At 47.1% G+C, this 24643-nt stretch overlaps 1 protein-coding gene across 2 annotated transcripts; it reads left to right on the plus strand.

Annotated features, from left to right (window-relative positions):
* Positions 1 to 23525, plus strand: LOC118516626 (mannosyl-oligosaccharide alpha-1,2-mannosidase IA). Of its 2 annotated transcripts, none has more exons than XM_036062604.1 (6): positions 1 to 2531; positions 18327 to 18725; positions 20691 to 21129; positions 21195 to 21478; positions 21574 to 21690; positions 21772 to 23525. In XM_036062604.1, the coding sequence occupies exons 1-6, from the start codon at positions 1812 to 1814 to the stop codon at positions 21904 to 21906; spliced, it is 2094 nt and encodes a 697-aa protein (XP_035918497.1). In that variant the 5' UTR covers positions 1 to 1811; the 3' UTR covers positions 21907 to 23525. The 2 variants fall into 2 exon arrangements, with proteins under 2 accessions (XP_035918497.1, XP_035918503.1); XM_036062610.1 differs by lacking the exon at positions 1 to 2531 and adding an exon at positions 14986 to 16556.
* The last annotated feature ends 1118 nt before the right edge of the window (positions 23526 to 24643 follow it).

Consider the following 24643-nt stretch of genomic DNA (forward strand, 5'->3'; position numbering starts at 1 on the left):
GCACTGGTCAAACGGCACGGTGGGATTTCCAAAACCGGACACAATATAAGCCGTTTGACTGCCGCTGGTGTTTGTAAAAAAAAACCCGTGGTTCGGAATTGGGAGCAGCTTGCTTCCATACACACGCACTGCTCGTAACGGTGTGCACGGTTTCGGTTGGACACTCTACTGGCGTGTTAAGTGTACAGGCACACGCGGGTGAAAGAAATCACTGGGTCCGAACGGTGGCGGAAACCGATCTCGTTAAAGCAAAATAAAGTGTAGCATAATTGTGATGCTGCGTGTGTGTGTGTGCGCGCGTCTCGGTGACTTTTTTTTAAGTGTTGGAAGAAAAAATATTAAATAAATAACGGTTCCGTTTGGGGCTTTTTGGGTAGAATTGCCTTTTTTTGGTGCTCTCTCTCTTTCTCTCCCTTGCTGCCATTGCCTTCTTTGGAGCATTCTATCCTTGTTTTACGTTCGGTGAATGTGCGGCGTTCTCACTCAACCAACAACAGCCTGTGATTTATCCCCCGCGGTCCACTGTACCGTCGAGCGTGTGCGTGCGTGTGCGTGTGTGTGTGTGTGGATTAATGTGCCGTTTCCGTGAATTATCGTGCGAAGTGTGTGGCGCGTCCGGGTTTTCACCGCAGCAAGACAGTTCCTCGATCGATTTCGGTTGCGAAACTGCAATGGCGCATTGGTGAGTGTGGTTGTGCTGCCGTTCTCCCTCTCTCGCCAAACCAGCAAAACCCACCAATACCACAGCCCGCCGCGGGTTTTTATTATTTGCAACTCCGTCCAAACAAAACTTCTGTGTGCTGTGGCGTTCTTGTGCGCCCTCGGTCGGTAACGCAACGGCCTAATCCGCTCAGGCGACGGTGAAGCCGGCGGTGAAGTGGAGCCGCAAGACCACCCTATCAACCGAACGAAACCCGCAAAGGGCCAATCAACCCGACCAAAAACAGCAACCAACCATTCAACCACACATAGCGATAATAGGGGCCCTGCCGGAGCATTCCAATGCAGAGCTGTGTAGCGTAAGCGTATAAGCCGGTTGTGGAAGGGGCTAAGAAAAGCAATAGGACGAGAAGGGTCGAGAAGGCACCCCGGACGGGTGTAGCAACGCGGGCAAAAAAGCTAATTAGCGCTAAGGAAAGCTGGATGTCCACCTGGAACTGAATGGCCACGAACTTTCACTGGGAAGTAGGTGTGCGAATATAGCAACAAAAACACCAACCCGAACGCACACATGTACAAGCGTGACTTTATCATTACCAGCAGCATTTACGCCTACACCGGTAATGGCACACGGCCGAGCTTAGCCCGCACCAAGCAGCGACTCGGATCGATCGATTTGCGAAAAAGCCTCTGAACGAAATTGGTTCAAAGGGAAAAAGGCGTTCGGAAAAACGGGGTGAAGCAGCGTGTCCGAAGGTATAGTGCGGCCCCTAAGTACCATGTGTGCTTCGGCGTCCCCGGTGCATACCTGAAGCAATCGGAAGGAAAGTCTTGAGCCGAAGGGAGAAAGGAAAGCACGAACGCATCAACCTGCGGGTGTCCTTCAACTCTACCTCAAGAAGAAGAAGAAGAAGAACAGTCCTGCCGGGTAGGCAAGTTGTGATAAAAGCAAAGAGCTGGAGGAAGCGAGCGCGCGCACGGAAAGGAGGAAACCAATACGGGTCGAAACGGGTTTTGCGAACGCGCGAGGAAACTACGAATTACTGCTCTGTACCCATCAGCGCCAAAAGGGAAGGCTACCACGGAGACTAGCAACGTGGCTGAAGGAAACGGTCAAGGTCGTTTCGTAAGACAAACGCCACCAGCCCACAATGTTACCCACGTATCAGCGGGTCGGGAGCGGTGCGGGCGGTGGAGCCGGTACGGCAAACGGATCGACCGTCACGAACCCACTGCTCGGCCGGCGTTCGTTCCGGTCGCGGGAAAAGTGTCTCATCCTGCTCGTCCTCTCCACGTTCGGGTTCGTGTGCTTCGGGGGCTTCTTCTTCCTGCCGGACAACTTTAGCGCGGACCGGGTGCTGAAAGCGTACAAACAGTTTCAGCGAGCCGGGCCGGAAATATTCATACCGGCGCCACCGCCCGCCCACGGCCGTACCGGCGAGGAGGACATCCACAAGCAGGACGATCGCGTGAAGCTGCAGGAAAAGATACGGAAGGAGCTGCCGGACGATTTTCTCGAAAAACCCGACACCGGTGGTGGAGACGATGGGGGTGGTGGTGGTGGTGGTGGTGGAGGAGGCGGTGAGGAAACCGATGCCGGTGAGCAGCGGGCGGGTGGCGGACCGATCGACGTACCGGACCAAGCGAACCGCTTGCCCGGCGGTGTCGGTGTTGTGGCCGGCCCGGCCATCGAGGGCCCGGATGGGGTAGTGCAACCGCCCCAGAATGGGCTGGAGCAGGAGGAAGCGGAGCAGGCGGACAGGCGTCATCAGCAGGGTGCACCACGGTTCCCGGCCGGGCTTATCTTTAATGCGTCCGTTGGCGAAGATCCGGATCGAGCTGTGCGTGAAAAACGCAACAAAGTGAAGGAGGTAGGTGCCAGTGGGGGGAATTTGGAGGGAAATGGGGGGGGGGGGGGGGGAATGTGTTACAATGGTAACCGCAAACGATAAGTGACTTATCTTGCCGCTGTTACAAGGGAAATTCGACATGAAAAAAAGCAATTTCAAATTAAACGCTTCGGATGAAGAGGTGAAACGTAGGATCGCAAGAAAGGGAAGGAAGGCGTATGGGGGTTTCCGGCACATCTGATAGGGCGAAAAAAGGGCACATTGTGCTGAAGTTAATCAATTAATTGAACCACATGAAACGGGGCGGTTTTTTTGTTGTTGGGTGGGTTGGGGGGTGAATGAGTGCTGCATGCGTGCAGCCTAGGTGCTCATTTTTTGCGTGATTATGGAAAGCAAACGTTACTAATGGTGACGTGCACGAACAAATGTCTTTTTTGTTGTTGTTGCTGTGGAGTTGTTGATTTCTCGCGCTTGCCCTTATTTGCGTGTGCATCAACCGATAGTTAAAGTTGTAGCTACATCCTGCCTGTTGCGTTTGGTTGCATCCACCCATACATATTGCTGAGCTGCACATGGGTTTCCTTTTCTCTCCACGTGTTCCGCTTACACCCCCTTCCTAGTGTGTAGGGTTTGAAGAAGGTATATTGACAGTGATAAATATTTGCGTTAAGCAAACGGGAATCCTCCATGTCCATCCATCAAGAATGTCGTGTCTTGCCTGTTACCCCGGGATATTGGTTTACTTACCTATTTATCATAAAATGAATTATCAAACAAACCCCCTAACAAACAACACATAATTTAATCTTCTTTGTCAGCACAATATTTAGAAATCTTGTATATAGCGCGCGCGCCTTTGCCGGAAAAACTTTTCAGACTTCATATACCCTTAAAAACCTACACATTCATGGAATGGGATTTGATCCTGCTTCCAACGAGCTAGCAACCGCAACCGCTAACACCAAACCATCGATCCAATCCACCGGAGCTACCGCTTAAATTTAAACTGGATCAAACAAAACCACCACTTAGCTGGGCGGAGCATTGTGTAATCGTTTCGATCGGTACTGAGTAATCTCAATTTGTGTGTTGCTATACCGGATGATGGTTACCGGTTTTTCGGTGGGGTCGGTTGCGTAAAAAGCCCGATTGTCGCTTCCAACAACAGGTGAGCGAGAGATGATGGGCCCAAAAGATGCTGTGAATTATAATGGCATATGAAAAAGCAATTATATTTCGTATCCAGCGTAACACCCGGTTGACATTAGCTAAACCTTTCCAACGACAAATTGATGATAATCCCTGTACCCTCCACCCCGGTATGGGGGGTTTTTCCCCCTGTATAAAGAATTTTTCAAATTAGATCATTAGACATCCTGTTCCCTGGTGTTAGAAGATTGTAAAATGTAGCTATGTGAGGCCTGGTACTGTATCAATAAAGCGGTGCTGTGCTGTGTGGGGATGAATCAAAATGTCGGTAATTACGCTGACGCGATGCATCAGCAAGTTCGACCTACCTCAAACATATACACACGATCGAAGAACCAGTCAATAATGCCGCACTATCTGCTCGCATTCATCGCTGAGGGAGGGGAAAAAGAAAAGAAAACCACCGGGAACGTTACGGATTACGGTTACGGATCTTTGCACAAGTTTAAAAATAGCGTTTTTTTCCTCCACCATACACTAAACGGCTCCTTAAAAGCCACATTTTACCGACTTGTGGTGACAGTTTGGTGTGCAGAACAGGGCCGGGAAATAAAAATCAATCTCACTGGACAGTTTTGCATAAACGTATGCAAATATATCTCCGATCCCGAATGCTCTCCCCGCCGGTAACTTCCACCTCCACTTTTTTTTTAATCGAGAAGCTGTATTATTTTCACTCGACATTGTATTTCGTTTGTTCGGCGGGGCGTTTGTTTGCTGTTTTTCCAAACGTGCAAACCCCGAAATCGAAAACAAATCCAGCAACAGAGACTCGCTGCTGGGGGCGGGTGAGTGGGAGACCCTTAATTGGAAAAGTGCGAAAAATAAAGCAATCGCACTTTTCCACCGTTGTATGCTACACCTCGGCCCACTTCTCTCACGTAGAATGCGGTGTGACTCGAGGGTGAAACAAAGCCAGAAGCAGCAACAAAAATGCAGATTAACGAAAAATAAAATAAAAACACAACTTAAAACATAACATCAGCTGTAGCCGCTCTAGCGCTCAGTGTTTTTCCCCGTCACTGTTGTTTCCGCAGTTGGAGCGTTTTGTTTGTAACAATTATTTTATTTTTATTTTGACGTTTTATCCGGCTGGCTATCCACTAGTTTACATTACAAGCGTGTGTGAGCTAAGTTGATACTGTCCCCTAAATGCCTTCGGTCGGGTCGAGCTACTGCTACTTGTTATGTGCCCAATCTCTCTCGAAGGTTAAGGCCAGGACAGTTTTGGAACGCAGCTGCTGGGGGAAGGGTAGGGTCACGGTGACGGGGGTCGCCCGATTTAAAGCTGTACCCCGGGTGGCGGCGAGCCTATGCTTCCGGTTGAACGGCTAACAACGATGCTCCAACCGCGGCTGTGTAGTTTTTATTTTGGCGATCTGGGGCACATATTTCTTCCTATGCGCGTGTTAGTGAGTGTGTATTATAAGGGTTTTGTGCACGTTTATCAATCTCTTTGTGCTTCAACGATTTTGCTGTCGTGTCAGCGAAAAGAGCCACACACACACACCCGTTCAACGCGTATTCCGTGGGTCCGGAGTAGTGATGGGAAAGGTACCGAAAAAGGAGTAACGGACCTGGTACCTGGTTTGCAAGAAAAAGTACCAGTAACGAAAACCTGGTTACTTTGGACCTGTATTGTGTTGAATCAGATGACGTGCATTTTGGCAGGATTTTTTGTGCAATTTTAAAAGGTGAATGCGAAAAATCCGCAAGGTTTTTACGCTCGGGAACGAAAAAACCAATTCATTTTTTTATCATTTGATCAAGAAATACCATTTAACTTTATTATTAGCATAGATTGATTATGGTAAAAGATGAATAAGTAAGAGGGAAACGGAAATTAATGTCCTTGGCTGTGGGGCTTATGAGGGGTACGGTGGGGCGCGCAGAAATGTTTGACACTCCTCACGAACGTTGTAGGAATACGTTAGCAGTTATTCACTTAATGTAAATCTTATTCCGAGAGTTTCCTCTTTTCCAGAACCAGATTTTTCCACTTCGAATGAAAGTTTAATTATTCTTTATGCATGTTGCTCGTTTAGATACCTGATCAATGAAATGATTGTTTAGCTGTTGTTAAAATCTTTAAAATATCCTCCAATAGTACTTCACTAGAACCACCGCAATAGACCTGGACAACCACAACGTAATCTCCACTCATCCACTGCCGAGTGTGCCCGGGATACGACAAAAAACAGGGAGGAAATGCCTTGTTAATTGTTCTTTTAATGTCATTTTTATTGTGAATATGTAATTTTTCAACACTTGCGGTGTTGATAATACAGTGCAAGCCGTCATACTTAAATTGTAATAAGTAAATAAAAAAACAAGTTATTTACTTCTCAATTGCATGCATTATGCCAGGGGCAAGTAACGATCCTCGTTTCGTTACGAGGACATGTATTCGTTGCTCCTCTCTGTTACCCCTATGTGTGTAATATGACTTCGCTGTTGCACTTTCGTTTTCAAAATATCAAGTTGATTTGCATTAAAGTGAAAAACTGAAGATTTCTCTAAAAATTCTTTAAAAAAATAAAAAAATAACAAATTTCCAAACTTTTTCCAGGAAGGAAATTTTTGGACCGGGTCAGGCGCGTTATATTATTGTATGTGTTCCGAACCACCAGGTCCAACGGTACTTTCCCCTCACTAGTCCGGAGTGCTTCATGTTGCTAAACGTGTTGATAATTCTGTTTGCAGCAAGCTCGGGCAGCTTACCCAATCTACCCCAAGTGCTTGTTATTTCGTTTCCAAGAATTTGGATTTGATTTCTGTTTGTGTTTTTCTTTAATGACAAACAAATAACAGATTAAGTGCTGGTGTAACGAACGTTACGGACTCAGCGTGCGTTGAGTGATCTTACCTCTGACGCAGTGCACTCGTTACTAGCTCCAAAGTGAGTTGAGAGGAGGTGTCGGAATAGCGATTTCTCGGTCGGACATCTTGAAAAAAATTTTGACGTTTACTTGACTGAAATGTAAACAAACTGCGGTCAAGCATTCTTTGTTGGTCAAGCAAACGATCTCTAGCATACATTGATGAAGCTCGATCTGCTGTGCTCTTGATGAATTTTTGCTTGCAGATCGGCAAAAAAGTGGAATAATCCTATATCTCGGATCTTCCAATAGTTCGGGGATGCAAACCGGCTCCGTCTATGACGCCGATACAGTCAGCTGCCCTGTCCATATAGGCGCTGAATCGTTACCACCAAAAACAGTTATAAATATAATACAGAATCACCTCGGATAGTACTGACACACTACAATATCCTAATTTTTTCATTTGATCTAAGCTTTTCGAACGATATTGAACAGCAGAATGGAAGAAAACAAATCATATAATGATGTTATTGCTTCGAGAATGATAAACAACACATATAACCAGCTGATTCAATGCGGTCAAGTAAACGTCAAACTGGTGCTGGTCTTCTACTTCTTTCCATGTGTCAAAACGGGCTTTTTACGGCACCTCCTCTCAACTCACTTTGACTAGCTCTATCGATCTATTCAACCCTGGATAAATCATATCGATCATAGGTCAGCCGTACTACTATATTCGAACGAGCGAGATATACGCACACGCAGAAGCGCAATGGTCTTCATTAATACAATCCAGATTATCGTTGTCACATTTGCAAGCCACCATCATCATTCCATAGCCAACGCGTGAGAGAACCGTCCCGTCGCACACACATATGTGTGCTGTGCGCATTTGGCTGTGGTTCTTCGGGTTCATTGGCATACATCTGCGCACACACACACGCACGCGTCATGGTTTCGAATCGCATGCAAAGATTGGATTGGTTCGGGCGGATTCTAGCTCACCGTTGTGTCACTTCCTCTACCCCAATCCAAGAACCCGGTGGAACCAGTCACCATAATTGGACCGGCGAGTTTGACAGCGCGTGTGACGTGGCCTATCGGGGAGGGGGGGGGAGAGAGTGTCTGCGTTTGGCTGCCAGCAAGGCAAACAAGATCCACATTGTGTGTCTCCACGGCACCGTACGACGTGGTGTTCGGTAATCAGCGCATACATTCACGCCTACTACAAACGTCCGGCGTGCGTTCCTTCTCCAGCGACCGCTTATCTTGGACTGCTTCGCCACACGACACGAAACCATGATCAAGATTGGTGTTTTATCGCTCGGCATCACGAGTCTACATGCAATAGAGCCGGTATATTGAACAGTAATGGTACCCCAAGATGGACGAGCAGAGCATACGCTGGTGGTGGTAGGTCTAGCAAAATGGCGAAGCAAAACGAAGCAGATCGTGACGCACGACTACGGTGCGCTTGTACAACACATTCTCTCTCAGCATCACTGTTTGCATAGTGGACACCGAAACCGATTGAAATCTTCTTCTCGAAGACGCGCAAACGAGTCCACCGTGAGTGATCTGTTCCAGTTTTTTGCCTGGACGGTTGTGCAACTTCAGCTACCGACAGTGGATGTGGAAACGCGGAATGAATTGATGCGCGGCGGCCCCCATCATTCAACCGTGCAGCAAGTGCATACATACCACATCGAGGAAGGTGCAATGTTTGCGAAATGGGGTTTTGCCTTTTCCGCTACTAATGCCCTTGCGCAAACGGCAGTTCCCATGCTGCCGGCACGCACGCCACCACCCAAACCTCCCGGTTATATGTATTTTTGTTTCTTTTGAGTGCGCTGCATTAGTGCAGGGGTCGGCAAAGTTAGGCCCTGCGGGCCAAATCTGGACAGCTGATTTCCTCAGCCGGCCCACGGGAGAATATGTTGGTAGAACTCTCCATATCTCTTTCCTAAGATAGCAGTATTAACAACCGTGTCTAATTTTGCAACGGCAACGGCAACGGTGGAATTTCAAGTAAATGAAAGTTAACATAAAACATATCAATGAGTGAAACTTGCGGTCGTCTAAGAACGTTCTTAGATCATGACTGCCATTTCTGGCTTACTAGTCTTATTAGGGGCGATCCGGTGGCTGAGGCTATAACGGCGCCGGTCTTCACACGGCAGGACCGGGGCTCAAATCTCATCCAGACCGCCTCTCCGTACGCAGGGCTGACTACTTTGCTACGGGTAAAATCAAGTCACAGAAAGACAGAAATGGCAGGCCGAGACCTCTCGAGGTTGTAGTGTCAAGGAAGAACAAGAAGAAGACTTATTAGTACAAAGTAGTTGGATAGTCAGCCCACACCACGGTCCGGGCGGAATTTGATATGAACCACGTGTGAAGAACGCGGCACCGTTGAAGACTCAAAAAGACAAATAAGATATTAAACTTATTGAATCCACATGTTAACAGATAAGTAGAGAAAATAATCATTCGGAAAATCGTCTTTCATCATGTCTGGCCGCTTTTCGCGAAAAGGTGTACCGATCCCTGTCTGGTATGGTCCAGTTGGCTTATACGCTTAGCCAGAACAAAACAAAAAAACGCAGAAAAAAGAGGTTAGACACGACTTTAGCAAAAAGGGGCGAAACAACACTTGTGCAACATGGGTGAGAAATCCGTGTGGATGCTTGGTCGGTTGGTTGGTTCTGAAATCTCTTTATGGGTCGGTCTTACCATTTTTCCAGTCGGTGCTATTTTTAACCTTACGGGAAATTAAAGTCTGATGTTGAATAAAACCTATCAAATCAAAATCTACCTCCCCTTTGAACTGCTAAACGGTTTTGGAATGGTGGAAATTCCAGCTGCTGATGGGAGTCCCCGTCGCCAAAACTGAACAACACCGCTTTTCAATGCTAATCAGCTAATCTGATGTGTGGCTACTTTTCAACACCACACCGTGCCACTTTCGCACCATCGGGCGTTTTTTTTTGCTTCTTTCGTGTCGTAGTTGTGTGAGATAAAAGTAACAAAACAATACATAAAAAAAGGTTATTTATGCTGCAGCAAGCGGCGAATTATCTTACCCACGTAGTTATCGTTTGCTGCGTTAGCACTTTTTGTTTTTGCGTTAGCGATTCAACGCTTATTATTGCAGGTGCTTAGCTTATCTTTTTGTTGAAATCGGCTTGTAATGTGTACCACACGGGCAAAGATAGCGCACAGTTATACGAGAACTGCTTGGATCTGCACGTCTTTAAGATTCGCTTTAGGTTTAAAATTTGGGGCCAGTAAAATTGAAAGTTTTGAAAAATACGTTGGCAAGCATTTTCTGTAAGTCTGGTCAGATTTTTGTATATAACCTGAGCACATGAGCACGGATTATTGGATCTTGAGGACGTCTGCTTATATAACGATCATGGTCGGCTTCTTATGCCATGGAAATTGGGCCAAAACCCTGGGTCCGGATAGAATATCCTTGGCAAGTACGTTCTGTACGAATTTTCTGGACGCTAGGCCGACTACGCAGTTACAGATAAAATTAAGTCAAACAAGTCAGCCATTGCCGGCCAAGAGCCCTCGAGGTTGTAGAATCAAGCAGATTCAGATTCTAGTGGCTCACCTATATATTAGAAGATAGCCACAGAGGCTAGGGGCGGTCCGGTGGTCGAGGCGATAACGGCACTGGTCGTCAAACGACAGTACCGGGGTACAAATCCCATCCAGAGCGCCGCCTCCCCGTACTACTCTACTACGGGTAAAATAAAGTCACAGAAGGCCAGAAATGGCAGGCCGAGACCTCTACAGGTTGTATGTAGTGCCAAGGAAGAAGAAGAAGCACCACAGAGGGCAGCAGATGTATTATCTACAGGCCTCTATAAGATTTTAACTTGCATTGCATTGAGTGGCTTTTTCTTATAGAGGGAAGAGAGCCGCGCCTATTGTGACGAGGCGAAGATTTTGAAGAATTTGCAGAGCTATTTTGAGCGGGGCAGATGGGTACCCCCCAAATGAAAGTAGAGCATTGATGCTTATTTATGATGAGGTTTTCTACTCTATCTAAGCTACTTCTACCTACAGTAGGAACAATGGTCATATTGGAGTAGATATCTTCTATCTTCTTCCTATCTAAGTTCAGAAGTCTACAATATTCAAAAACGCTGGTATTCAATTGTTTCTATGGCACTACAACTTCTAGACGACTTGGTTGATTGTCGTATGTGTCGCGTCGATATTGGATTTCGGTATCGAAAAGTAAGCAGGTCTCCGTAGCTTCTCCAGGGTATCTCGGCTAACTAAATACGCGGCAGGCTGTTCACACACTCTTTACACAATTGGCCTTTTTTGTTTATCCAGCAGCGTTAGGTTTGTTTTTCGTCTGCAGACGAACTTCTTCACTTATTGAGTACCAATGTTGATCGAATCCTTCAAATAGCCAACTTAAGCCATGAGTTTGTTATTTGAAACTCTAAAAATATCCTCTGTTAAAAATAGCGACAGCAGATAAAGTCTAATCGCTGATCAGAAATGTGCCGTAAAGAATTACTGCGAACTCGAAACATGTTGCGGACAGAGCAATTAATTTGAGAGTCGAGCCAGGGGTCAGAACTAAGTACTCTCGGTACTACGGGTTACACTTAGTGAAGGAAGCCGGAAACTACCCACCGGGATCTTTCGAGGTTGTTGTGCTAAAGCAGCAATGACTTTTACACTCTTCAGCAAAATTTAGTAAAATGTATGTGTATGTCTTCAAATCTCGGCCATAATCATGGTTATGTTGTAAAATGTATGATTCAGTTTGAAAACCGCACGATTCATCATCAGAAACCAATTCTAGTCCCCTGTGCTTATGCAGCACACATGCCATCAGTGTGTATATGCGCCTTGCTAGTAGGCAACCCGCACTACACGAATCGTTCGAATTTTAACGTTGCTTTGTTTGAATGGTGGATTTTCCTTCCGGAAACTTTTCTTTTGCGCCGTAGACGAAAGATAGCAGTGAAAACATTACAAATCAACATTAAATTGTATTCTCTTGGCTATTGTGTTGCGGATGTGCAGAACCATTACGGAACCAAGCAAAAACAAAAACTTGCCCCGGAATGCAGTGTACCGAACTGGAGAGCAATGAAACTGGAACCCTTGATCGTTATGCTGCCGGTTGGTTCGGAGCTAATCGGAGCGAGAGAAAATAGCCGCTAGGTGTTTATTTTCCCCTCTGTGGTGTCTTTTTTCTGCTTTAAGCCAGTGGAAGAAACAGAGGGAAAATGCAATCGTTTGTGTGTGTGTGAATGGTTTTATGATGGTGATGGGGTACACTGCATCGGCACGGTACAATGCCACAATGCTATTTAGTTACATCCGTTTACCAATTCGAATGAGAGTGCGGCGTGAAAGCACGATGGAACGAAGTGATGTTGATGCCAAACTTTTCTGTTTTGGTTAGTTCGCTCGCCTACTACACCGCCTCTTCATGAATACTTAACAACATAGGAAAGAAGCCGATCTGGAACCATTTATGAAAGAGCGGAAGAGAGAGAGAGAGAGAGAGAGAGAGAGAGAGAGAGAGAGAGAGAGAGAGACGAACGAGAAGCCTACTTTCTCCAGCTAATGCTGCCGCGCGCGCATTTACACCCAGCTCGGGAAAAGGGACACCGAGAGGAAATGGCAAAATAGGCCAACCACGAATCTGTTTCTGTCTCGCTTCGCAAATATGTCATTTGCAACCAACAGTGACCCCTATTCCGTTGCGGTTACACAGCCGTGTGGCCTCGATTTGTAGCCGGCGAATTAAAGTGGCGATTAGGATTTTTACATTTGCATACATCTGTCCCGGAAGCGATAATTTTATCCTTGTTTTCTTTTTTAGTCTGTGAAGGGAAATGATGACTGAAAGGATTGAACCGACACGTAGCAATTGATTGCAACATCTTCTCTTCTGAGACAAAGCGCGAAGTACAGCTCGCTTTACATCACGCTGCCAAACAGTTGATTTTTTAAGACGCCATTGGGTCTTGTAACGAGGTCACCCGAATGAACCGAAAAGCTGATGCGTGATGTCCTAGAATTCTCCCCCGGTTCTTAAAAACAACTGTACTGTAACACAATAAACCGTAAAGGTGGGGGGCGCGGAAATCTTAATCTGGTCCACCACAACATAACGACCGTTCGACACATTCAAACACAGCCCTGCTATAATCGGTTGGGCCGGTGTAGAGCGGTGTATGGTGGGCCTCTGGTACTGTGGTGGGTTGCATCGTACGATTCTGATTACGGGCACCGATTATTTCCGGAGTATGGGCATCACCGATCGTGTCCTTATCGTCCGTCTCCGGTGGTGGTGGTAGGCCGCCTTATTGTGCTCGAGAAGTACACGCCGTTGGCTTGAACATTAAAGAACTGATACGCGCACCGACCCGAGGTATATCTCGCGGGGTCATCGTAGACAGTTTGGAGTAGCTGCGTTGAAGTGGTTTGGACCGGGGGCGAATGTGTAAGCCCCGGTACACAATTAGGGTCTTTCAAGGATGATCTCGTAGAAATCCTTCAGCAATATCAAAATGTTAATCTTCTGTCAAGGTGATTTTTTTTTCTTTTTAGGTTGGTTAGCCATCATCATCTTCGAGATCGATCTCGATAGAATATTTTGTTAAGTTACCAAAAAACCTGCCAAGATCGCAATGCTAGTAGCAAAGGTTGAAGAATTTCTAAATCTTTCCCCATAAAAGCAACAGCACAGGCATAGCGCGGTCTAATGATTGGACAAGTTGAACCTTCACATAGCTGACCTAACCTTGCACTAGTCGTTTGACTTTTCGCGGGGTCCACACCCAACGCAACAACTTTGAAATTAAACGCCACTCACCCACGACACGAGCCTGTGGTGCGTTTACTGTTACGTTAGGTGCCTTATTAGAGAGAAGATGGTTGCATCAAAATGGCGTCCGCTTCTTCTTGGGCTTTGGCACAGGAAACCATTGACTATGCGTGCCCACGTCCTTGACTGTATGGATGAGTCTTCACATACGCACCCCCTTCCTCGCAGTAGCCGTGCTCGATCAATTTACTAATGGCGGGTACGCGTTGTTGACCTCTAGCTGCACTGAAGCATGTATGCATTTGAGCGATGGAGGGCGGTTCTTCTTGTTGCTTGTCTGTGGATTGCACGATCTGAGCGCCACCCTCCAACGGTGCTCTCTAACCTTCTTGCACGGTTCAGCTGACGACGTTTAGATGCCGACAAGGACAGATCAGCTGGGCGGCGGTCAGTAGTACGGTTGGATACCTCCTTCCCCGGATAAAGTAACTCCACCAGAGAAGTGATGTACCAGTAGCTGATTTACGTGTGTAACCTTACAATGACATGATGTAAATTAAAGCACAATGTTTTTCCTCCAAGAGTGACATTTTCAGCCCACCCGAACGCTGGGCTGGACCTGTAAACGTCGGAAGAAGCTGGCAAGGCAGGGTAGACAGAGCGTGAAGAAATCAATCCAGTTTGTTAAGGTGTCCGAAATGCCGTACACGCACAAACCTTCGCTAAAAAAAAGCCTCACGAGAGAGCGCGATCGCGTTGAAGGCCATGATCGCAGGCGAAGAAGGAAAAAAAATCGAAACTAAAGAGCGCACGCACCCAATATGAGCCGATCAAGAGAAAGAGAGTGCGACTTTAGTAGCTGCTGCACCGGAACACTATGGGCTTAGATTGTCCGGAGGGCGCCTATGATTTTGTAAGGTAAAAAGGGGGAAAAAATCAAGCGAATTAACAGCACATTTCGGTGATGGCCAGCTCATACCACGTCCACGTTGAAAATACGCGGCAAGCTGTTCACACTTTGAACAACAGTCCAGTCTATCTACAACTCAAGTTTTTTTGTTGTATATATCTATATAACCATGCAATGGTATGTTGATGTTTGTCGATCCGTTAAGTTAAACAATGATTTGCCTTTCCCGGTATTTATATTTTGTGTGATTTTGCCTCGTTTTCAGTAAAAAAAAACAATAGCTGAATTTCAGTGAAATACGTGATGTGTGTCAATAAATACTAATCTGCAGTAAAAAATAAAATACTGAAAGGCATCCAGTAAATTGCTTTACTGAAGTCGAGCTAAAAATTGACATTAAATCTGAAAACGAGTAAAATGATCTATTACTGAATAAATTTCAGAAAAAAAAAATACTGGAGCAAACTTAGAAAATTTTCTTTTTTTTGTAAATGTCTCTATTTACAATTATTTTATTGTGTGCATAATAAAATTGATTATTTTCTTGTGTGTACAGCTGATATAGCTGTTCGCTTGTGATCAGTAGGGTGAAAACTGTTTGCAAACAAAGCCTTGCTCTTTGCCCATAGTGCGAGCGCTGCAAAAGCCTCCTTCCCAACCGTCTCCAATCGTGCGTCAATCACCAAGAGAGCCATTACGGCGGGTAGGCCGATAGACGGTTTGCCAGTTTGTCAAACGACGCCGCCCGCACCAGTACCGAACTGGACGGAGGAGTAGAGAGTGTATGCACGCCATTTCCGGCGCCTCGATTGCAAACTCTAGTTGCGTGTGTGTGTGCGTGTGTGTGACCCACCGATCCTGGTGGGGTCAGTTCCGATTGGCGTGCTATTGACCTTGATCTGGGTCGAAGGGGGACGTCACCAGATAGAGAGAGAGAGACAGCATACAGCTCCTAGTTAAAGATGTTGCCTAGTCTACTGCAACTAGTCCTAGGAGGGCAATAGTGGAGATTTTTTGCTATAAAGCTAAGGCAAAAAAAAACCGGTCGCCAAACCTCTTTTCCAGCCCGTGCAAACCGGTCCGGAACGCTCAATTTGGAACTCCGAAAATCCCTGCACTAGATCATCTGCTTAGCTTAGTAAGTGGCGGCGGTGTGATGATGAGCAGAAGCTCACTGATTCCGCCGAGTGTTGCTGTGCCATATTAGCAGTGAAACGATCAACCGATTCTAGGTGACAGAGCCCCCCTAGTGGTATAGGCGTCAGCAGGTGTCGGAAGTCTGGCTTTAGCTTGTGCGGCGATTGATCGTCTGCGATAGGAGTTCAACTCAACTTCCAAGAGAGAAAGAGAAAGAGAGAGAGAGAGTGTGTATCTACCCCAGTCCTCACAGCTGATCGCATCAATCACACACAGAGCACACGACGCTGAATGGCGGCGGCTGCGAACCTTCCCTATCAACCGCGTTGTTTTCGCATCCTGCGGGATAGTACAAGTGTTGGTGTGGTGGGTTAGCGATAGTGAAGTGCCAGAAGTGTCAGAACGGGGACGAGGTCATCACCTAACATGGCGTCCGATAGCAAGGTTTTGATGTGCTAAGGCGACCCTCAAGAGGCTACCCATTAGACGAAAGGTTACACGGTACGTGCAACAGGCGTGCAGGCGAGCGAATCCCTTCCAACACACCTGACAACCAAGTGCACAGAGTGTCGGTTTTGCGTGTAAAAATCTCTCTCTCTCGCTCTTCGTCGTGCAGTGCTGCCAAGTGAATCGAAGACGTTCTTGAACGTGCAAGCATTAGCGTTTCGTGGCTGGAACAGGGCCTATAACCTCTCATAATGAGTGCTGTTGCTACGGCAATGTTTCTGGTGGCAATGACCGGTGTTACGTTGGTGGTGCGTCAGCAGCGCACAATCCAGCCCCAATCCATCCCGCCCCACCAGTACCAGGAACGGTTCTACGACTACGACGATCATGTGCGGTTTAGCGGGCTCGGCCACGCGGACCGGGGCCTAGATCCGGACAGCCCGCACCATCACCAGTACTACCATTACGCACACACCAAGCGTGAACTGGCACCGACAGTGCCAGAACCGACTCTGGGCTTAAACACGGAGGTGGAAGAGGAGGAAACCCGGGTACGACGGTCCCTGTACGATAGTGCATCGTACGTTCCGCGGTACATCAACGCAACCGGGTGGTTGCGAATCGAGGACGTCCCGTCCAACGACGAAGCGGATGTGGGCCACGGTGGAGGTTCGATTGACCACGAGAAGCGAAACTACGTACGACAGGTCTGTGTTGGGTGTTGGAGGCATATCTTCCAAAAGCGTTTAGCAAGATGATCTGCTGGGTACGGAAGGGCTTTACCTAGAAGGATTCGCTCGATTCGACATTCTAGCTTACACTGATCATGATATTTAAACAATCGTCATCTTTGACGGAAGAAATCCCAGAATCGTCAGTTTGGCTGCCATATCTACAACTTGAACATGTGTAAACTCACAGGACACCTGGGTTCAAATCTCATCCAGGTCCGCCTCCTCGTACGCAGGACCGGGTATCCAGCTACGGGTAACATCAAGTCACAGAGCGTCAGCAATGGCAGGCCGAGTCCTTTCGAGCTACGTAAGAGCAACAGGATTCCGGTTTCGTAAAGTCTAAAACAGCGTACTCGTCTGGCATCGGTTAGCGATCCGATGTTCCGAACACATCGAACCGGACGTTTAACCCACTCTCTTCTGCCCTTGATACAATCGTTGTTGTCGGTGTTCCTTTCGAATTTCGATTGCATTCGGTTTTGCTCGTCTAGTAGTTTAGTAAACAGGCATTTTGTCCCGCCATTAACGCCCTTCAAGATGGAAGTGTGCTCCTTCCTTCACTCTCATCTGACATTTGAAAACAACCAACATCCCGAAGCGGAATATTAGGAAGTAACGCACATCGCAAGGTTATGCGTTGCCGTGACTCGTCCCCCCGAAATTTCACGCTGAGCTGATGTCTCGGTCTTGGTCGTCTAGGCCGTGAAGAAGAAGCGGGTGTTCCAGACGACCGTGAAACACCCATTGACATTGCTATTGAACTCATCTCCAAAGTCAACGCGGGGCCTGCCGATGGTGAATAAGGCAAGGGAGGGGTGGTGTAGTGTGAAGCAGATGATCATCTGCTCGGTCGCGGTTTGCCTGCCGTTGTGTCACAAAATCTCGCATACCGTATGTGGCTGGCGGAAGGACGACAAAGGCTGCCAGGGGGCGGGGAAAGTTATTATGCATATTTGCATTTATCGTACAATGAACCCGACTTGGCTGGTTGGTTTGTTCGTACGTTCGCTTCCGCTTCCGATCTGCCGCCGGTTGCTGGATCCACAGTTGAACCATATGTATATTTTCTAAGGTTAGGTGCTTAACGACTCAGAAACGCCCCAGAAAGGACGCCTAGTTGGTGATGTTTATGGGCTGGTTTGGGGGTTGGGAAAATTTGCTGAGCGTTGACAAAACTGGTTTCTCCAAGGAAAGCCGATACGGAGTAGGTTGCTGGACGTATAAAACAATCCACTCAGCAAAATTCGTGTCGACAACCGACTTTTCGGAATGCATTAGTTGGTGGACAGCTTTGTCAATTATTGGTAGAAACCTCATTGCAGCATTGCTGTCTTTACAGCAATTCTAAGCAATTCTGTCACACATGTGTAGCTGGAATTTACTGTTTTAATTGAAAAAAACCTTATTGGATATGTAGGCTATTGTACCGGAGCGGTCCCGGTCTTCATACGACACGACCGGAGTTCAAGTCTCATCCGGGAACGTTCCTCCGTAGTGAGGACTGACTATCCAAGTAAAAGGTATCATGAAGTCTAGTAAGCCAGAGATGGCAGGCATGACCTAAGGAGGTCGTTTGGTCAAAGAAGAAGAAGAAGAAGGTTGTTCTATGATGGCAATGTTTGGTGATGTTGTTGAATTACCTCACTATTGGGAATCCGCTTTCAGCTTTTGCCCCACATTAGATACATTGAAGCTTTATGACACATTACTAATATTTCCATTCGATATTTGTCCCTATTTTAGATGATGGTGCACGCCTGGAGCAACTACAAGCTGTACGCGTGGGGCAAGAACGAGCTTCGACCACTCTCCAAGCGTGGCCACAGCAACAGCATCTTCGGTTCGTTCGATCTCGGCGCCACGATCGTGGACGGGCTCGACACGCTCTACCTGATGGGGCTGCACAAAGAGTTCGACGAGGGGCGCGAGTGGGTCGAGCGTAAGTTTACGCTCGAGAATGTGGACGCGGAGCTGTCGGTGTTCGAGACGAACATTCGCTTCATCGGCGGGTTTCTCACCTGCTACGCCTTTACCGGCGATCGGCTGTTCCTGGAGAAGGCACGCTACGTTGCGGATAAGCTGCTGCCCGCGTTCCAAACACCGACCGGTATCCCGTACGCGCTCGTTAACGTACACAATGGGGTAAGTTGGACCCCGGATTGGACAATTCGGGCTCATATAATGGCGTATGGGAATGCTCTTCCCACCCGTCTTCAGCTGAGCTTTACTAATTAGTTGAAATCCGTTGCACTCGAGATTAGCGACATACCTTCCTCCCTTCCATAGTTAGCAGTAGGCGCACAATGTAAGAAGGTTCGGTTCGATACTCCTAGCCATCCTAACATGTTTCCCTTCATCTCGCTACACCATCCAGGATGTTCAGTTCTCATGCTCGCAAAAAGAAAAGAAAATGCATCTCCACAGCTCCATACCGGGGGGGATTAGGTCGATGTCATCTTTTTGCTGCATCATTTGGCATCGTCAATCCTTTGTGGGGAGATTGTGTGGAGCAGTTTTTGCTAAAGTCTTGTTCAAGTCTCTGGAAGTCTATGAACACGATTTTGTAACAAATTCATTCATGGCAGTGCGTGACATCATTTTTATCAATCAAAGCTTTTAGTCATTACAAGTGCTGCTACTCATCATCTGCATATAATGTGTAAGCCTTGTTTTATGTTCTTACTAGCATGCTCTTCTCTTAAACACACACATTCATCTTCATTTTAAGGTGGCTTTGCAGTGCTTACTACTTTCGCTTTAGTTTTTTTGTACTAATAATGCTGTAACAACTCACGTCGGCAGTGCATTCTTCTTAGTAACACCTAGTCCACCGTCCACACTGTCGTTTACCATGCCCAGCCGATCCCGCTTGGGGTATATGCACATCACTCTATATAATATACCCACAATCGTCATACGTGTGTGTGTGTGTGGGCAGCAAATCCTTAATGGCCATACCGATAACTGTGTATTTTCCTTCTCTCTTCTATCACCGTCCATTCGCCGATCGGTCGGATCGGTGCGGAAAACTGAAATATATGGAAACGAAACTAAACGATTTGTTGCATACCTACTGCCATCCCCGACGCTTCCAAAAACTAAAACCAACCCTTTGCTAAAACTTAACCCCCAATCCTATCCGTTTGTCCGTTGGACGACCGACCAACGCCACCTCCATTACATTATCCTGTATTACACGTGTTTGTTGTGTGTATGTGTTACCGCCGTACAAACGTATCGGTGTCGTTCGGTGTCCAACTGCTTCCTGCCTGTTAATCGTTTGTTATGTGGATGTACGCCATTTGGTTTGTGTTTGTTTTTTTTTTTAATTTATTGCTCTGAAAATCTCCTGGTGTGCGCGAGTGTTTGTAACCTTAACAAATGTGTACCTCCTAACCCACCCGCTCCGTATGTGAAACCGTAACCGTATCCGTATTGTGTTAAATGTCGAGAAAAGCCTAAAACCATGCTCGATCGCATACTTACACACGTAGAGCTATTCTTTACCACCCTCTTCTATAAGGTTAGTAAGCAAAACGGCCATACTGTGTCGCTATTCTTTCCCAGTAGTAGGTGTAGTAGTAGCACCTCTCATATGCCCTGTAGGTTGTAGCGAGCAGAGAGTTTACGTGATCGTGTTAGTGTGGCACTATCTACGCAAGCGAGAGGAAGCAACTAAAATGCACAAAATGGTCGCATGCGAGGATCGATTGAATGTTCGTTCTTCCTCGTGCGCTAGTTTGTTTTTGTTTAAAGGATTGAATTAAGTTTATTCGAAGAACTGATTACTTTGTTCAAAATTGTGCAAAATGATAAAAAAAAACAAGTCCTACCATTTAACAAATCTCACCTATACACTGCCTTACGATACGCACATCAGACGCACAACGGACCAACGGCGGTCGTTTGGTGAAAAATGCAAAAAAAAGTCCATAGAGTGCTATTCATCTACTGGGGCTATTTCTACAAAATCCCGACCCTGACCAGCGTCCGCCCAGTTGGCCCTGCAGTGTGGACTGATACGCTGTCTACCGCTCATGCTTTCCTCACTCTGCACTCTTCCCGGGAAGGCTTACTAATTATGTATCATTCATTTCCTATTGCAAGGTGAGCAAAAATTATGGCTGGGCAAGCGGCGGCAGCAGCATCCTGTCCGAGTTCGGCACGCTTCACATGGAGTTTGCCTACCTGAGCGATATTAGCGGCGACACGGTGTACCGGGAGCGCGTGCAAACGATACGCGCCGTGCTGAAGGACATCGAGAAGCCGAAGGGCCTGTACCCGAACTATCTGAACCCGAAAACGGGCAAGTGGGGCCAGCAGCACATGTCGCTCGGTGCGCTCGGGGACAGCTTCTACGAGTATCTGCTGAAGGCGTGGATCCAGTCCGGGCACGAGGATTGGGAGGCGCGCGAAATGTATGACGACGCGATGCAGGCAATCATCAAGCACATGGTGCGCAGCACACCGAGCGGGCTGACGTACGTGTCGGACATGAAGTTCGACCGGCTCGAGCACAAGATGGACCATCTGGCATGTTTTGCGGGTAAGGTGAAGGTACGGCGCTGGTATGGTAGACACTGCCTCTAACCGTTGCTCCTTCCTTTGCAGGTGGTCTGTTTGGGTTGGGCGGTACCTCGCTGAACAATCAGTATTCCCAGCAGTACATGGAGATTGGCGAAGGGCTGACGAACACCTGCCACGAAAGCTACATCCGCACGTACACCCGGCTAGGGCCTGAATCGTTCCGGTTCAACGATGGGGTGGAGGCGAAAGCACTGAAGGCGCAGGAGAAATACTACATCCTGCGGCCGGAAACGTTCGAAAGCTACTTCATCATGTGGCGGTTGACGCACGACCAAAAGTACCGTGACTGGGGTTGGGATGCTGTACAGGTAAGAGGGGAGGGGGGGAGCGGGGAACAGTGCACAGCGTCTGCTCTGATTCGGCGGCTCTCTAACTGATGCATTTTGCATCGCTTTGCTTGCAGGCACTCGAAAAACACTGTCGCACGCCGACCGGATACACCGGGCTGAAGAACGTGTATCTCACCGAACCGGTGAAGGATGATGTGCAGCAAAGTTTCTTCCTCGCTGAAACGCTTAAGGTGCGTGCGTGTCACCCTAGCTAGCCACCGTTCGACCACCGATGTAACATTCTCTTTCCTCTTCATACCGTTCGTTTGCAGTACCTCTATCTGCTGTTTTCGGACGATTCACTGCTGCCCTTGGACGACTGGGTGTTCAATACGGAGGCACACCCGCTGCCGGTGAAGGACCGTAATCCACTGTATCGTCCTGCGGCCGGTTCCAGTTCGCCGTAAGCCGCGGTACTATCGGAAGCGGAACCACGATCGGGGCCACAGTTTCGTTTCGGAGTGCCGTTGCGCCACGATTTAAAACACACACGACACCAACACACACACACACAGACAAAACCAAACGCAAGATTTCTTATCCCGTATCTCAATTTTACGGGGGGTGGCTTCACGTCGTAGTACCCCGCACGCGTAAGAGTTTTCCGACGATGGAAAACGACAGCCCGACCAACGATTTGAGCAGCAAGTTTTAGGCTTAAAACAAGACAAAGCAATAAGCAAACGAACCGGGGGGGAGAGCGTAGATTTGACGCAAACACACCATGGGTGGTAAGAAAAACAAGACAATTCGAGATACACAACATGTTGGCTGCGGTGTCTACCGCATTGCACACAAATCACCTCTATATTCTAGCAGCAAATCGTCTACTTTAGTTAAGCAAATTGTTACCGTATTGTGTCTGTTTTGATAGCAAATCGTTTGAGATGCTTGCTTTTTGGTTGATATTATCCCCTTTAAATCATTAAATAAAATTAAATCCTCTATCTGGTTCGTTCCTGGGTTCGTTCCACGTCTAGTATGCCTGAAACGGGGGCCCATGACCCTAGCGAGGTCGTTAAGCCAAGAAGAAGAGGAATACAAAAATGCCCTTTAGCAAAGTAAAACTACCGACTGTGCGTGACCGACAACAGACCCAAATCTGACTGGGTGGACAATCTGTTGCTAGAATGGTGCAATTTGGGTACAAGACTGAAGACTGTTGTTTAACGCGGACTTGCGGATCGTTTGTTTTTTTTTTTTTTAACCAGGATAATGCCTGTATTGCGCCTACAGTTTTACGTGCCAATAAAGTGTTTGTGTGTGTGTGTGTGGGAGAGAGAGAGAAACAGATAGATAAGGATGAGATAGGGAGCACCGGGGTAGGCCCTCGCGATGTGCCGCCGACATAGGAGCGATAGCAACGCACACAGACACACATACACACGTTTCGACAGGAGGATCCCGTTTATCATATCCCGAAAGTAAGAGTTAGTAGCAAAAATAAGACGACCACAAACCGTGTGTGTGTATGGCATCGCTCCCCAGAGAGAGAGAGAGAGGCCTAGAGACGAATGTTGATTGATTAATTTTAAATAGTTTTGGTTTTCTTTTTTTTAACACTGTGTTGATATTTATGTGTGTCTCTGTGAAACATCCCCCCCCCCCCCCCCCCCCCCCACCTGCACGGTTGCTGAACCATCATTGTGATTCTCTGCGTCGGTTAGAGGAAGAAACACGCGGACACAAAGCAGGAAGAAATCTACTTGCACGCGTCGGCTCTGCACGCTAGCGAGGTTGCACCGCGGCAGGTTTATAAATATATATATATGAATATATAGCAAATACGATTAAACTTATCGAAAAAAGAAATGGCAACCAATTATAAGCTAGACAATTTTGTGCACCTCGATACACTATACTTACACTAGGTAGCGTAGCGTGTGTGTGTGTGTGTGAAAAAGCGTGTTTAGGGTATATTTTTGGGGCACCAGCTCACACATCTGCAGCGCACACACCTTCCAATTCCAACTCCTTTGATATTGTGGTGGGTGTGTGTTGGTGTTCGGTTGGAAATAGTGATGTGCAAACTGAATCAGAATGAGTGAATGACTTAAATCTTAGCAAATGAATTAGATGATTTAAATCAGCACGAAGAGTCATTTCAACACTCACCTTTGATTTAACTCTACGTGTCGACTAGCCACTCACTCACCTCGTATTTACTCACTAGAGAGTTAAATATCGTATTGGCATATCGCATTGGTCACGAACACACGATGATTTAAGAAAATACAATACGGTAACGAGCCGATGGGGCGGTCCGGTGGCCGAGGCGACAGCGGCACCGGTCTTCATACGGCAGGACCGGGGTTCAAATCCCATCCAAGACCGCCTCCCCGTACGCGCAGGGGCAGACTACTTTGCTACGGGTCAAAATCCCGTCACAGAAAGCCAGAAATATGGCAGGCTGCGAGACCTCTCGAGGTTGTAGTGCCTATGAAGAAGAAGAAGAAGAGCGAGCCGAAGGGTAGATTGTTCATTAAAAAAAATATTTTAAAAGAGACTTTGTGGATCTTTCGCTTGTGCGTACGGTCGCACTAAAATTTTCAACTATATTGTGCTCGTCAGCTATTATATGATATCGAAGCGATCTTTGGGCAAAACTTTGCTAATGCATCGCAAAATGTTAATGAGCATAGGAATGAAGTCGCGATATGCCAGTACGATATTTAACTCTCTCGTGAGTAAAAACGAGGTGAGTGAGTTAAGACGAGGTGAGTGATTGGTAAGTCGGCACGGAGAGTTAAATCATTATTCAAGAATAAACTCTTAACGATGTAACTCACTATTATAACTCATTCACTCTGATTTAATTCACGCTACTGAGCGGTTATTCCCATCACTAGTTGGAAAGTCATTCGAACCTTCTTCCGGGATAGCTCTTCAAACACGGCATCGTAGCTACAAAACAAACCAACAAATACAGTTGCAAAATACTTAGTTCATCTGATATACGAAAGCAAAACACCTTCCGACAGATACACACAGATAGACGACGTGAGAGAGGCGTATAGGATATAGTAGTGACTTATAGTGTGATATAGCCCCCACAGTCGACGGTCCTTTTTCGCTTGCCCCGAACAGCAATCCATTTGCATCCAGCACGGGATGGCATTTGTAAGGGTCGGTTCTTCCACGCGA

This window comes from Anopheles stephensi, chromosome X (assembly GCF_013141755.1).
Source record: "Anopheles stephensi strain Indian chromosome X, UCI_ANSTEP_V1.0, whole genome shotgun sequence".
Lineage (NCBI taxonomy): Eukaryota > Metazoa > Arthropoda > Insecta > Diptera > Culicidae > Anopheles > Anopheles stephensi.

Coding starts and splice junctions, on each gene's coding strand:
- LOC118516626 (XM_036062604.1), top strand. CDS start 1,812: ATGTTACCCACGTATCAGCGGGTCGGGAGCGGTGCGGGCGGTGGAGCC. Junction 2,532..18,326: donor AACGCAACAAAGTGAAGGAG/GTAGGTGCCAGT, acceptor TCCCTATTTTAG/ATGATGGTGCACGCCTGGAG. Junction 21,691..21,771: donor TCCTCGCTGAAACGCTTAAG/GTGCGTGCGTGT, acceptor GTTCGTTTGCAG/TACCTCTATCTGCTGTTTTC.